The sequence below is a fragment of the Antennarius striatus genome, chromosome 8 (assembly GCF_040054535.1).
Source record: "Antennarius striatus isolate MH-2024 chromosome 8, ASM4005453v1, whole genome shotgun sequence".
Classification (NCBI taxonomy): domain Eukaryota; kingdom Metazoa; phylum Chordata; class Actinopteri; order Lophiiformes; family Antennariidae; genus Antennarius; species Antennarius striatus.
In genome coordinates this window covers 7,278,573-7,293,795 of record NC_090783.1, presented here as the reverse complement: position 1 = coordinate 7,293,795, position 15,223 = coordinate 7,278,573, and the positions used below count along the sequence as shown (strand labels likewise).

General features: G+C 39.6%; 2 protein-coding genes across 2 annotated transcripts; one reads left to right on the top strand and one right to left on the bottom strand.

The window, feature by feature from the left end:
- Nucleotides 1–110: 110 nt before the first annotated feature.
- Nucleotides 111–9,100, top strand: LOC137600095 (ATP-dependent RNA helicase DHX15). Its single transcript, XM_068321482.1, has 14 exons — nt 111–282; nt 1,918–2,278; nt 2,442–2,635; nt 2,725–2,884; nt 4,078–4,296; nt 4,396–4,563; nt 4,735–4,821; nt 4,948–5,097; nt 5,229–5,337; nt 5,441–5,632; nt 6,888–7,010; nt 7,787–7,977; nt 8,354–8,523; nt 8,616–9,100. The coding sequence occupies exons 1-14, from the start codon at nt 218–220 to the stop codon at nt 8,731–8,733; spliced, it is 2,307 nt and encodes a 768-aa protein (XP_068177583.1). The 5' UTR covers nt 111–217; the 3' UTR covers nt 8,734–9,100.
- Nucleotides 9,101–9,402: 302 nt separating this feature from the next.
- On the bottom strand, nt 9,403–14,958 carry LOC137600398 (solute carrier family 22 member 7-like). The gene is made up of 9 exons (XM_068322007.1): nt 14,480–14,958; nt 14,187–14,290; nt 13,943–14,097; nt 13,637–13,805; nt 12,330–12,453; nt 12,082–12,191; nt 11,701–11,915; nt 9,837–9,945; nt 9,403–9,706 (listed from the first exon to the last, which is right to left on the bottom strand). Exons 1-9 carry the CDS (start codon nt 14,858–14,860, stop codon nt 9,496–9,498), a joined length of 1,578 nt encoding a protein of 525 aa, XP_068178108.1. The 5' UTR covers nt 14,861–14,958; the 3' UTR covers nt 9,403–9,495.
- Between the last annotated feature and the right edge of the window lie 265 nt (nt 14,959–15,223).

Here is a 15,223-nt window from a genome sequence, read left to right as displayed (position 1 = left end):
CCGTTTTCCAGGCTGCGTGGTCGACCACGACCTGATGGTGACGTAAATACAAGAGCAACCTCCTGGCCGGTAGGGGGCGGTAAGGTAATATCCACACATTGTTCTTCACAGCAGGCAAACACGAGTACCGGAACCTGGAATCCAAGCGTTACCATATTGCCCGGTAGAATTGTGTTCGCGCTATTACATAAAATATAAGCTGCTTTTTTCCCTAAAGATGTCTAAAAGACATCGTTTGGACTTGGGTGATGACTACACCAGCAGTAAGAAGCGGTCTGAAGGGTAAGCAGTGCTTCAAATGAAAGTACCTGTTTGAACCAGTTAGGCGCTAGCTAAGTGTTAAGTGATGCTAGGTCATTTCGCTAATAGCCACCATGAATATAGAATAACTGAGGCAATACAACCAAAGTTGTTGAGGTAACTCTGGTTTTAGTCACTATTTTTCAATAGCACTCTTATGTCCCCCTGGTACCCGATGCTAAATGTGTGACGTTTAGCCACATAAGCACTACTGGGGATAATTGTTGCCAACAAGCTGAGCACCCAGCTACGTTAATTCATCATCGATGCACGTGTGTGGCTACATTGACGTGACGAGATGCTAACAACCTTTGGTTGCTAACTTAAGTTGTCTTAGATGACTAATACTAGTAATATTTAAAGATACCGTGTTTTACTTTCTCCTTCAATCTGTTGCCAGAAATTAGCTGCATGTTACAAGTATGCCCAAACATTGTTTTAACTGTGCTAGCATGCCTCCTAAACGTATCTTTCTTTTGACACTTTTATATTAAACCCCTGTTGCTGCTTTAAGGTTAATCTCGATGCATGGAATGTGTTTTAGCTAACTGGTTATGACTTTGGTGAAACATTCTTTCCGTGTACTACTGCACTTGTTTGACACAAATGTATTTGATTGTGTTTTTTGTCTGTTTTTCTTCTTACTTTGAGTTTAATGTTCATATTTAGATTATTTTGTATTTTTTGTTGTCCGAATAATTAGGTGTCTACATATGTTATTCATTAGCTAACGTAATGGCACATTACATAATTTTTATAAGAGAAATTTATCGCCAAGATTTGTGAGCTATAAAAATGTGTAAGAAAATTCCAGTCATAATCCTGGGTTTATTAATTGCCATGGATTATCAAAGTATGTTTAATCCAAATTTTTTTAAATTTAATATCAGTCCCCAAACAGGAATTTTTTTTTTTCCTTCACACACACACACACACACACACACACACACACACACACACACACACACACACACACACACACACACACACACACACACACACACACACACACACACACACACGAAGGGCCTTCAGACGAGAGAATAAATGGATAGACAGACGAGTGACGGGCAGCTATGAAACCGAGCAGCAGCTAGTGGGCTTGGTTGCTTTGCTCATGGGCACCTCAGCACTGGCACCATCTGTCCCCAAGCCACGTCCTTGTGGTTTGAGCTAGTGCTACCTTTAGTGACGGCCTTTGAAATATTGTTTAAATTACGTATACAGTATGTAATGAAAATGAGGTAAGATAGTAAGTGGAATTTGGCAATTATCCATTATATCAGCTGCAGTGTGCATAATAGTGTGAAATCAGTTTAAATAACGTACTGTATTATCAAACTTGCCATAATTAACAGAGCTGGCTTGTCAAATTTGTGACAATGCATTGCTGAGTTTCTATTTGTTGTTTGGCCCTTTTCCATGCTTTTTAATCTAATTTATAAAAGATTTTTTACTATGTAATGTAATTTAACCCTCATTTATACAACTCAACTGTCATGCAACCATTATGAGTTATTTGTTGTGCTTCTATAACATAAATCATAAAATATCTGTTATAATGATTTTTCTTGCATCATAAATGGTTATTTTGATGTCCTTCTCTGGTGTTGACAGGAGAGACCGGGATCGTGACAGAGACAGAGATCGTGAGGACCGTTCCAGGGAGAGGGATCGAGAAAGGGATCGGGATCGGGACAGGGACAGAGACCGAGACCGGGAAAGAGACTCAAAGCTTTCTAATGTCCCTTCTAACAGCACACTAGCTGTACCATGCTTGCCCACTCCTAAGCAGATGGCCATGCACCAGCAGATTAATCCATTCACCAACTTGCCGCATACACCTCGTTTCTATGAGATCCTAAAGAAAAGGTTGCAGCTTCCGGTGTGGGAGTACAAGGAAAACTTCAGCGATATCATCACACGTCACCAGAGCTTTGTTCTTGTTGGAGAGACTGGTTCTGGGAAGACAACACAGGTATGGCATATAATAAATCAGCCAGTCTCTTAGGTCGTTTTTAATAAGTGAATGCTTTGTAGCGGAAGAAGGATTGTCTGTTTAATTGTCTGATTGTTGGATATATAATTTCAAGTTTCACTATTTAAGTTAAATTAATTCCAACCTTTACGTTAATCACCAGATCCCGCAATGGTGTGTGGACATGGTTAGGGGCTTACCTGGTCCTAAGCGGGCAGTAGCCTGTACTCAGCCTAGGAGAGTGGCGGCAATGAGTGTTGCTCAAAGGGTGGCGGATGAAATGGATGTCATGCTTGGACAGGAGGTCGGCTACTCCATCCGATTTGAGGACTGCAGCTCTGCCAAAACTATACTCAAGTAAGTGACTTAGATCTGTCAATGCACAGAAAATAGGCTTTATAGGGTGTAAATGTAAAAATACAAAAACGGTTCTTCAATCTTTGTAGGTATATGACAGATGGTATGTTACTAAGAGAAGCTATGAATGACCCGCTTCTGGAGAGATACGGGGTCATCATTCTGGATGAGGCCCACGAGCGAACTCTGGCTACAGATATCCTGATGGGAGTACTTAAAGAGGTGGTGCGTCAGAGAGCAGATCTGAAGGTATTTTTAACATCATTGTTGCCTTTCAATATATAAAGTAATGTTTGGCTTTTCTCGATGTCTAAACATGGTTCGTTGCAATGAAATACAAATTCTATCTACTCACCCCACATTGTTGTAAAGGTACAATACATTTTTGTGCCCTCAAAACATTTGTGACATTTCAGCTTGTATATGCATTCACGTGCTGCTAGATGAGATCAACTTCCTCAGAACTTTGATGCTATTAATTTTGGGGAAATTTTAGCTGAGAAAAAACTTCACACAACAGGCTAGAGCAGGGGTCGGGAACCTTTTTGGCTGAGGGAGCCATATACACCACATATTTTTCAATGTAATTCCGTGAGAGCCATAAAATATTTTTAAAACTAAATACAAGTAAATGTGTTAATTTTATGTCATACCAACACTTTTTGTTAAGTCCAACAAATCTCTCCATTTTAATAAGTTCGTTATGCTGTTGCTAATCAATGAGTACTTCTTATCATTAATAAGAAACTGGTGCTGCATGGTTTTGCTGATGGCTTTGTAGTCCGACTATTTCATAGACGCAATTTCATCATTACATATTAGACACACTGCAGAACCTGCTCTCTCCACAAAGGCAAATTCCTCTGTCTATTCCTGCTAAAAAGTACAATACTGCTCGTCTTTTTTGCTTTTAGGCATCTTCTTAAAAGGGTTTCTCAAATTAGCTAGATGTGAACGCGATAAAAACAAGTAAAGTTTATATCCTGATTTTACAATAAGCCGTTGTGCGGACCCTTTTGCACATGCACACATCGGCCGCTATTTTCGACAGCAAAATTCAGCAACACCACTAAAACATTGTCTCTGCCTCATCTACATCAACTACTGGATTGATACATAGATAAATAAATAGACACTACGACATGTATGTTTGCCAGCGAATAGAGTCTATTCACTTCCTCGTAGCAAACTGCCATTCTAGTCGCCAGTTTGCACATGCGCAAAGGAGTCAAGTGAAACAATTTTTTTCATTCAAGAGTTGTCTGCAAGCAAGATGCAGTCATCAAAAGAGCCATAGGTCCCCTACCCCTGGGCTAGAGTAACTCAATTGTTTCAGGATTGTTAGTATCATAAATCACATGAAATGTCTTCTCTCTCTTTGGTGACCCCTAATGGGACAAACCCAGAATTCTTGGTCTAAACCAAGTCCTCTTAATTCACAGGTAATTGTCATGAGTGCCACGCTAGATGCCGGGAAGTTTCAGGTATACTTCGACAACTGTCCGCTGCTGACCATCCCTGGACGTACCCACCCTGTAGAGATTTTCTACACTCCTGAACCAGAGCGAGACTACCTTGAGGCAGCGATTCGCACAGTCATCCAGATTCATATGTGTGAGGAAGATGAGGGAGACTGCCTTCTCTTTCTCACTGGTCAAGAGGTGAGACTTGTATTAGAAGTATTACTGCTCCATTAGATGTCTCATAGCTGCATTTTCTGGGTTCTCCTCAAAATGAGTAAATCCTTTGTTCTTCCGAAGGAAATTGATGAGGCATGTAAACGGATCAAGCGTGAGGTCGACGACCTTGGACCTGAAGTTGGAGACATAAAAATCATTCCATTGTATTCTACGTTACCACCACAGCAGCAACAAAGGATCTTTGAGCCACCTCCTCCAAAAAAGCCCAACGGTGCAATAGGAAGAAAAGTATGTTTTCATTGATGGAATACATTTGAATCTGAACTTGAGTAAAAATATAAAATATCATATGTATGAATTCAGATGCATTAATTACACTATTGCATGGGTGTGTTAAAAGTTTTATGCTTTTTGCACCAACTTTGCAGTGTTTGATGGATTTCTGACCTTTGTTCTTAGGTTGTAGTTTCAACAAACATTGCTGAAACCTCTTTAACTATTGATGGTGTGGTGTTTGTCATTGACCCTGGTTTCGCCAAACAAAAGGTAGGCAAAACATTTGTATTTATTTGCAATTGACTGCATTCTGATTAAATCTGTGTTTCTCAGTGTCCAAACATTTTGGAATCAAGGTCGTATTTCACTAATGCATGCTTTCAAATATGCATGTAGGTTTACAATCCCCGCATCAGAGTTGAGTCCTTGCTCGTCACGGCCATCAGTAAAGCTTCTGCTCAGCAAAGGGCAGGTCGAGCTGGCAGAACACGTCCGGGGAAGTGTTTCCGCCTCTACACAGAGAAGGCCTACAAAACAGAGATGCAGGCAAGAGACCATACTTACAGTCTGGTCATCTTCACATTTTGAGATTTTAGTCATAGCCTGTCCAGTATGATGTTTGTTCATTCACTATTGTTTTTCTCCTGTTTATCAATTTTAATACTGTCTTCCTCCAGGATAACACATACCCTGAGATTCTTCGATCCAACTTAGGATCCGTTGTGCTGCAGCTGAAAAAGCTCGGCATTGACGACCTTGTGCACTTTGATTTCATGGATCCACCAGGTGAGTTATTCTCCACTCGTGTTTAGTAAACAAATAAACCAATCTACTGACATGGCTCTCTGATATTGGTGGTGTCCTTTCTCTCCCTCTCTCAACTCATCAGCTCCTGAGACACTGATGAGGGCCTTGGAGCTGCTGAATTACCTGGCAGCTCTTAACGATGACGGCGACCTAACAGAGCTGGGCTCCATGATGGCAGAGTTCCCGTTGGACCCCCAGCTGGCTAAAATGGTCATTGCCAGTTGCGAGTTCAACTGCTCTAACGAGATTCTTTCCATTACTGCTATGCTGTCAGGTAATGCCCAGAATTGGGCTGACATCTTCCTTGCCCTCTGTGAGCCAAGTGTTTGGGTTAAACACACAAGTAGTCACTTAAACCTTCTGAATTTACTTTTTGAACAATACCTGTGAGAGAAGGAAAGAATGTGTAAATTCTTTGCAGCTGTATCTTTCATTCGGTATTATTAGAATTGTTCCTCATATTAAATCCCTTTTAAAATTATGAAGAATGCAAAAGTTTGCATGTAGATGTCTGTGTAGGTTCTCTGTTATCGAGATCATGGTTATCCAAAGCTGTTTAAATCAGTCAAGTGGACTTTTAAGAAAGTTTTTCAAATGTTTCACATCTCATTCAAGAGGCTTCTTCAGTACTGAACTGAAGTCCAGTGGATTGATTTAAACAGCTTTGGATTTGCTTATACATGTAAATAAAAGTATCATATTCTATTTTGCACAATCTATTCGGCAACAAACACAGATAAAGTAATAGAAATACACGTTAGGTTATTAAAGTCTTCTCCATATTTTTTATTCCCCAAACAGTTCTGTTATCCCTGCTTTCATTGTTTATTGAGGATGTTAAGGTAATGAAGGACATACTCAATTGGAGAAGCGTTTGTCACGCTTAGTTTTATCAGTAAAACGTTTAGCCTTCACCATAACACCAAAATAAAATTAAAAAATTCTCATTTTCAGTGGAGTGGATGATATTTCACTCCAAAAATTAAAGATCTTTTATTTTGGGCCACAATGTTTAATGTATGTTTATTTCGTTAGTGAGATCTCCAGTGTTTTTTTTGCCAGTGTTCACGGCAGCAAATGGATAGGGCAGGCACCACTTGAATGTTTCCATATTCATCACATGTACCAGAATTTCTTCTCAGTGGAGTGATGCATTATTTGTTACGTATGCAGTAGTTATCATATAGTATGTAGCCCTGGATGTGTTTTGAAGGACTAACCATTATGTGTTGATACCATAACTTTGGAAAGTTAAGACATTGCTTTTGTCCCTAACACTCTGTAGTTGTGTGAAAACTCTTGTTTTACAGATGTGGTTAATTGAACCCCCTCTCTACGAGCTAATAGCCATTACAGTTGGGAATGACCATGAGAAAAGACTGCAGCCCCCTATGATAAAGCTTGTGGTCCTGCCCTGTCCCAACGCAGTGTCAAGTGCCCTAGCATCATAGTCTTTGCTCCATTTCTCTGTGAATGTTTGACTCATCCCTATGGGCGGCTTTGTTGGGGCCCATACCAACCTTGTTTAGTCCCACAGTGTTTTGTCCGCCCCACGGAGGCTAAGAAGGCGGCAGACGAGTCCAAGATGAGGTTTGCTCACATCGACGGAGACCACTTGACGCTGCTCAATGTCTATCACGCCTTCAAACAAAGTAAGCATCCATCTTAAACCCCCATCAAGACACCAGTGTACAAACGACAATTTGAGTTTGCCTTTTTTATGTGAAAGAAGCTCAGTTACCTACATTCCATGGATTTCCAAATATGTATGAACAATGGATGCCTCCTACTTCACAGTAATCCATTCACATACAATATGTGCATTGGAGGTTTAAATATTAACATCATACCAAAGAAAATGGGGATCATGACTTCAGTATCAGATAGTTGTGATGTTAAACAGTGGTTTAATGTTTGTGTATTAAACTAAAGTTTTCCTCTTTTGACCAGACAAGTGTGGAAAAACCCTAAAGTGCCTGAAATCAGTGCTTAAAACTTTGTGCAGCATAAGTTCACATTCTATTTTAGAATCAATCAGAAGTTGATCCATTGAAGGGGCTTTTGTTCTGCACCAAAACTTTTTTTGTCCACATGTTTCAGCTGTAGAATGATGTCCCTAAGTACACATTATCTTGAGCATCATAGACGATCAAAGGTGTTCCCCATTGATATTCTGCCTTTGCTTTAGGTCATTGGTGATGACCATTGAAAACATCAACAGCTAAAATTTTTATTAAGGTTATTGATCATAAAAACCAAATCCCTATTTGAAAATACTCTTGCATGTTTCCCAAAGGGACATGTCCTAAGAGATTGTTATTTAGGTTAACAGTTTGATCCATTGTTACTGTTAGCATATATATCTGCAGCTTTAAACCCGTTTGACTAAATATCAGTTGGGAATTTTTTCTTGTTAAACCCTTTCCAGACCATGAGTCGAACCAGTGGTGCTATGACAATTTCGTCAACTACCGCTCTCTGATGTCTGCTGACAACGTGAGGCAACAGCTTTCCAGGATCATGGACCGATTCAATCTGCCACGCCGTAGCACAGAGTTTACCAGCAGAGATTACTATATCAACATCCGTCGAGCACTCTGCACAGGCTTCTTCATGCAGGTGAAAAGACCTCTCATGTTTTTACAGATATATATATAAATGCTCACACATTTTAGGATCCCTGCATTGGTAACATGCTATCATCACTTCCCAGTCATTATTTGCTGAAGCAATCTTTGATGGCTGGACTAGAGTTGGCAATGTTTCAGAGCCATACTGTAGAGTAGTGAAGCTAGCTTTGTATACATTCAACTTGGTAGACATGGTAAGGCCCTTTTTGTTGAAAATAGTGGTCAGAGTGAGATACAGCTTAAAGTGATTCTTCATGCAGGTGACAAAACTCTTGATTGCTTTGTAGAATATATCCATGTGCACCAACTGAACATCCCTTTGTGTCTTACTGACTTCTATTTTCATCAATCTATTTATTCCTCAGGTGGCTCATTTGGAGCGCACGGGTCATTACCTCACAGTCAAAGACAACCAAGTGGTCCAGCTGCACCCCTCTACAGTCCTTGATCACAAGCCAGAGTGGGTGCTGTATAATGAATTTGTCCTCACCACCAAAAACTACATCCGGACATGTACAGACATCAAACCAGAATGGTATGTGTACAGTAAGTCTGAAGATGAATAACTGAGCTTTATACATGACCTCCTGATGGAATTTTTCCCTGGTCTTCTTTCTTGTGTTACAGGCTGGTCAAGATTGCCCCTCAGTACTACGAAATGAGTAACTTCCCACAATGTGAAGCTAAAAGACAACTGGAACGAATTGTTGCCAAACTAGAGAGCAAGGAGTATTCCCAATACTGAACAACATCCAAGGAGTGTCCTAGAAAAACACAGGATACAGTAGTTTTAGGTCTTTCTGTATCATTGTATCTTGATGTTTTAAAATTGGCATTTGATTTTTATATTTTGCTTGCTTTTTGTCTGTTTTTGTTTTCCATCAACTTTAATTATTAAACTTTCATGTCCAAGGAAGCATCAGCGGTAAACATTAGAACTACGAAGATTTTCATCAGGAAAATGAGAAGCGTCTTTTAGATGTGGTTGACTTTCCTCCAGTTGATGGCTGAGTCTAAAAAATGAGATGTTTTGTTTCTTTTATAAAGGAGCTTTGACTTAGTTTCTGTGTACACCTTAAGTAAAGCCTCCGATTACAAAATTAGTGCTGTCTCCAGAGGAGTTTTTTCTTCGAATAAATTACTGTGATAATAGTTGAAGACTTAAGTATTGTAGGTTAAAAAGTGAATACATTTTTATAAAGGGCGCAATACAGATACCTCTAACATGCTATCACTTAAATTGAAGTTATAACTACATGAATGAACTCAAGTCAAGTGAAAACAATTACTATTTAGACAAAAAAAGGCCTTTACAAAGGACTGCATGATCAAAATTAAGAATGGATGAGTACAAGATAGCTATTTTTAAAAACTTTTTCTTATAGAAAAAAGTACAGATAATGAAACATTTAGGTAAACCACTCATCATAAACCCATGAAACAGCCATGATAGATAGATAGATACTTTATTAAACCCCGAGGAAATTGTATCGACATGTTGGGACTACTATCTCTGCTGCTCTATATCATCTATGGTCTCTGGCATACAGTTGTTGGAGGTTTCTGGCAGCATTCTAGTCAGTATTGCTGCCAGCATGGCCATACAGCATAGCACGACCTGGGGTAGGTCCTTCCACACCTCGTTCAGTAAGAGAACGAAAGGAGCCACAGCCATTCCAGCTCGACCCAAGCAGGAGTTGTAGCCCAGACCGATCTGCCTAAATAAAGACAACATGTACAGTAGTTCTTAGCTGCAGAGGAAAAAACGTCATTGCTGTGCATGATTAGTAATGTTAGGTCGAAAGAAATTGTGCACTTTTATATTTATAGTAAAGCATGACAACTTACCTTACTACTGTGGGATAGATCTCTGAACTGTAGAGTGCAAGAGCTGTAAAGCCTCCTGAAGAAAAGCCTTTTCCAATAACGGCTACCACTGTTCTGACCAGAGACAACTCTGGAAACAGGACAGAAGAATCCACAGTGTTCCAGTTGTTGATTTCATTACTGGCATTAGAATATTTTTTGTTGTAATTAATACAAATAATGTAGTCTATTGAATACTGTTGTGATTTTAAATCAAAATCTTATGTATATGGTACAGTACAAAACTTAAATAGTGTGATCAGTCTTCACAATAGCATTGACTGAATTGGAGTCAGATTTTCAAGGGTTACACTCAGGAGTATATTTAATAAATATACCAAGACTGAACTCAGCGAAACATAAGCGGGGAAACATTTCAAACCTAAGTGGCATATAAGATGTGCTGTCCGAGCACAAAGAACTGGTCATTGTGGAGGATCATTCAAGCAGCGGATGAAACGCAAACTATTCTTACGTCTATTTGAAATCAGAAGATGTCCAGTAATACCATCAGCTCAGAACTACCAGAAACCAGTGTGACCCAGGTACACTCATCTACTGTCTGGTGAAGTCTGGCCAGGAATTGTTTTCAAAGAACAGTGAAACAGTGGAGTTTCCTTGCCAATGTTGGGCTGAATTTCTTCAAATGGATTTGGATATTTTGATAAGTTTAAGGTGTCAATTTGATTTCTCAACATTGAGAAATGCAGGCAGATAAATATTGAAGGGCTAAAAAACAAACAAACCCAAAGCTGATTCTTTTCTGCTCTTCTTGATTTACTTCGACATGGACGACGGAGAACCTACACAGACATACAGGTAGACACTTCTCCATCAGCCCCTAGTATCAGGGATGCATCTGGCTTCACCTTCATTCTGTAGTAGGAAGGTGACCCCAAACATACAGCCCAGATCATTAGGAACTATCTTCAGCATAAAGAAGAACAGGGAATTCCGAAAGTGGTGATATTGCCCCCATGGAGCCCTGATGTCAACATCACATCCAGTCTCTCCTGGATCAAACAAAGAGACAGTAGGTCTGTCTACATCTACACATCCCACAACTGATGTGTGGTTCATCCTCCAAAATGTTTGGAAAATGTTAGAATAATGTATATAAGTTATCTCACATTTACTCTTTTATATTCTTTTATTCTTTGTAGTACATAGCGTGGCCATATAAATGTTTATATCTGTGTGTTAGTGTCTTGCTATGTATTGAGTTATTTTTTAAGGGGCCAACATCAGCAAGGGGATCACCAGAGTGATAGCAGAGGTCCCTTGAGCAGGGCGTGACCTCTGAACTGCTAATCAGGAATGTGCCTGGTTGTTGAGAGAATGCCGTAAACAGAAGAATGTATTACTCTTTTATGGCATCTTGCTACAGGTGTTGTTTTACTGTTGTTTTCTGTCCACCATCCCTTAGAAAAGAATGTAAACAGGGAACGTCCCAAGAGAATAAAAAAGAGGATTCGGCAGAGACATGTTGAGAGCGGGTAGACATCTGTAACCGAGCATATCTCTGTCCGTTCTCCTCGCGAGTAAAAAAATATAACTGTTGTCTTCTCCTTTTTGTGTCTGTGTTTTAAATGTTTTAGGTTGCTTGAACCTGACAGAAACACCGACCTGATGACTTCCTTCAAAACTGTGTGCAAGTGTTTCTGGAAGAACTGTTGTATTGAAGACAATAGGTGGCCACACCAATACACACACAATACTTACTTTGTGTATTATGAATTGATAAAAATAAACAATAGAATTTTTGAATGTTGAAAGCATTATTACTTTATAATATTTCTTCACACCAGCCTAAATCTTTGAGAATCTTCCTCATGTGAATGTGTACCTTTAGGGAGTAAAACGTTGATTCCAAGACAGATCGCGACCATCAGCTGAATTCCCACCACTGTGGATCGTCTACCTATCTTATCCAGTAAGAAGTAAAGTGCTATTTTTGCTGGGATCTCGATCAAAGAATAAGCAAACTGGGTGAAATACATGTCTAACCAGAAGCCTTTGATGTTGAAGATGATGCCAAAATATGCATTTGCCATACAAATCCTGGGGGAAGACAAAGTTGATTGTATGCTCAGTCAGAACTGTTCTTCTGTATTTATAAAACATAAAACTCACTGTCCACAATATTACATATATACATATATTCAATCTAAAACCTAAAAGTTACTATTCAGTTACTATTCAAAATTACTATTCAGTGAATACAGACCATAGTAAACCAGAGCAGAGGGCCAGTCTCCTCATTTTGGGTGTTCTTATCAGATCAAACAAGGAATAGGTCCGATCTTTTTTCTCAGTCACAACAATGGTTGATAAAGTCTTCAAAATTCAGAGCAGTATTAGAAATGAACAGGATTAGTAATTATAACAGTGTAACAGAAAAGGTTAATCTGGAAGATTTCAAACTCACGGACTTCTGTTTGTTCTATTAAATTATGAAACATCTTGAAAATTAACCTCTGTTTTAATTGTGTCAATGAAATTCTCTGCTTGGTTCATCTTGGCGCATCTCTTCAAGTACATATGAGCTTGCTCGTACTTTCCCTTGGCTATGAGCCACCTTGCTGACTCTGGCAGCCACCTAATGTTGACGACAAAGACATTTTTATACTGTGTTAATGGTCCAGAATTTAAAGACAGAGATTTCAAGTAACAATACTCCCCCAAGATCTGGTTTCATCAGGACTTCAACAAAATGTTCAGTCAGAGGTAAAATAAATTTGTCATTCACATCCTCATCCAGCTAAATGTCCAAGAGTTTATGCTGCTCTTGACTTTATTATCCATCCATCCATCCATCCATCCATCCATCCATCCATCCATCCATCCAGTCAGCCAGCCATCCATCCATCCATCCATCCATTTTCTTAAAAAAAAGAAGACCGTAAATGTCTTGACTTCAGCCGCTTTTTGGCTTTGCAGGTTGTGGGTAACCCTGGAGCCTCGAGGTCAGGTGAGAGGCAGGGTACACCCTGGACGTCTAGCAAGAGATGAACATGTGACAATTGTAGATTGTATATCTAAAAAAATTACATCATGGATAAATATTTTTTTTAAACTGTAAATACTAGACTCTTTGTATCTAAGGTAAATGTTAAGCATCTTTCATATTACAATATTTCATGTCAAGTATGACTAAATCACTATTTATAAAGTATAAATCTATGACTCAGTTCAGTACATACAACAGAAATAATTAGGAAGACTAGTTGTCCAGAAGGAACTTACTGACCCTCCACTAGGAGTGTAAGCAACAGAAGATCATTGCTGTAAGGACTGGCTGTTCACACAGCGCTATATCAAAAACATTCACCGGAGAGCTGACTGGAAGGGAAAATCATGGATGGAAAAGGTGTCCAAGTGTCAAGAATGACTGCAGCCTCAAGAGATTGTCAGTCAGAGCTAGTTCAAGAACTTGAGGAAGCTTCACAAGGAGTGAACTTACTAGGCTGGAGTCACAGCATCAACTAAACCTAATTTTCAGAAGGTTGACTTTTCTGTATTTTTTTGTACGATTTAATGAAATATTTTAATATTTTGTGCTCTTTAATTTTTAAAACTCTTGAGTGGTAAGATATTATTAGTAGAAAGGCTTGCAGTATTTAAAATTTGTGTGGTTAAATCTAAAATCTATTTTAAAAAAATCACTGTTTCAATTAAATTATTTGAACGCTAAGCAGCAACTCAAATTAGGACATTTACTGTCTCTCTGTGTGTGTGTGTGGGGGGTCAACTGAACTAAAATACCTGCTTTTCAGCCTTACCACCAGGTGATGATGACCAGGATCAGAGGTGAGGTGACACTGACAGTCAGCCACCGCCAGTCGGTCACCAGGTAAGCAATTCCTGCAAATACTGCACTCGCAAATGTCCAGGCAAAACCGTCGATCACTCCCACCAGTTTCCTGTGTTCAATGTCCACCCACTCCACAGCTGCAAACAAGAAACACGTCTTCACTTTACAAAAATCACAGTTCTAAGGAAACTTGACATTTTATTCTTTGTAGGCCTATATGCTGTGCCTTCTCGGGTGAATACTGTTTGCAATCTATATCAAAGTTAATAATTACTGAGGACTGCTGCAATGATGGTGATGCCAGTTATAGAAAACCCAGTGAAGAATCTCAGCACCATAAACATCACATAGGAAGTAGAGAGAGCACTGGCAAAACCAAAAAGCATTGCAGACGTGTACGACACCAGGATCATGCTCCTTCGGCCAAACCTATGAGGGGTTCAAGTTATATTTTAGTGATCTTTTGGTAATCACAGTCAGAGGTAGAGTATGAATAATCAATCGGCAAACTGGCCCACCTGTCACTCAAACTTCCAAAAGTAATGGCTCCAATCATCGCTCCGATAAAGAAGATGGTGGCAGTTGCTTTATTTTTCCCACTTCTTTCACACACTAAGTCCCACTTGTTTAAAACCATAAAGGGATAAAACATGCCAGGCTGATAAAATGTATTAAAACACATAACTAAATTATGACATCACAAATGTCATGTTTACTGTGTGTGAATGATCAAGCATTTAAAAAAGCACGTTTATGATGGAGAAAATTAACATTTTAGTTTGTTTTATAATTTTAAATAAATGTCAGTCACCTGTGACGTCACAGTAGACCTGAGGGTGGTGTTGTCGTACACCCATCCAGTCTGACATGGCACCGTCCGTGCGTCAGGAGAGTTGGAGGAGTTCTGCAGCAGGTGATACTGAGGTTCTGCAAACATTCGACAGGAGCTCGGAGTCCCATCCTCCTGGACAGGAATACTAACAACAAGCTTCTCCTCCATGGATAAATTCCTAAAAACACCTCCATCATCCAAAGAGCTGAAGTCACAGTGGTGAGAAGGAACGTCCGCAATGAAGTTGTTGAGCATGAAGTGACAGGGAATGGAGAAGCGGCCAATGAAGCACATTGCGAGGATCATCTTCTGAAATCTCCCAAATCCATTAATTCCTGTCAGAATGCTCTCGAACCTCATTGTGGACTGTTATTACACGCAAAATGTCTCACTGTCAATAAACTCTTAATAATGACTTCTGCAAACTTGCCTGTGACGTGAAACTATAAATGTATTCATTCCGCTGTGCTGCTGCTATGCCCCACGCTCCTCTGCCTCTGATTGGTTCAGAGTGATGACGCGGTAGCAGATTTATTGTGCTATACACCCACCTGTACGTGAGAGCTTCAAGGCAAGTCGGGTCAAGTCAAGTCGGCCTCCCCATAATGGGATACGTAAATCATAGACACGAGTTTAGCAGCAACTTTGGTCTTTTCAGGTTAGCACACAAGTTAATATTTGACTTAAGGGACACACTGAATTAACCTTTATACACTGTATTTG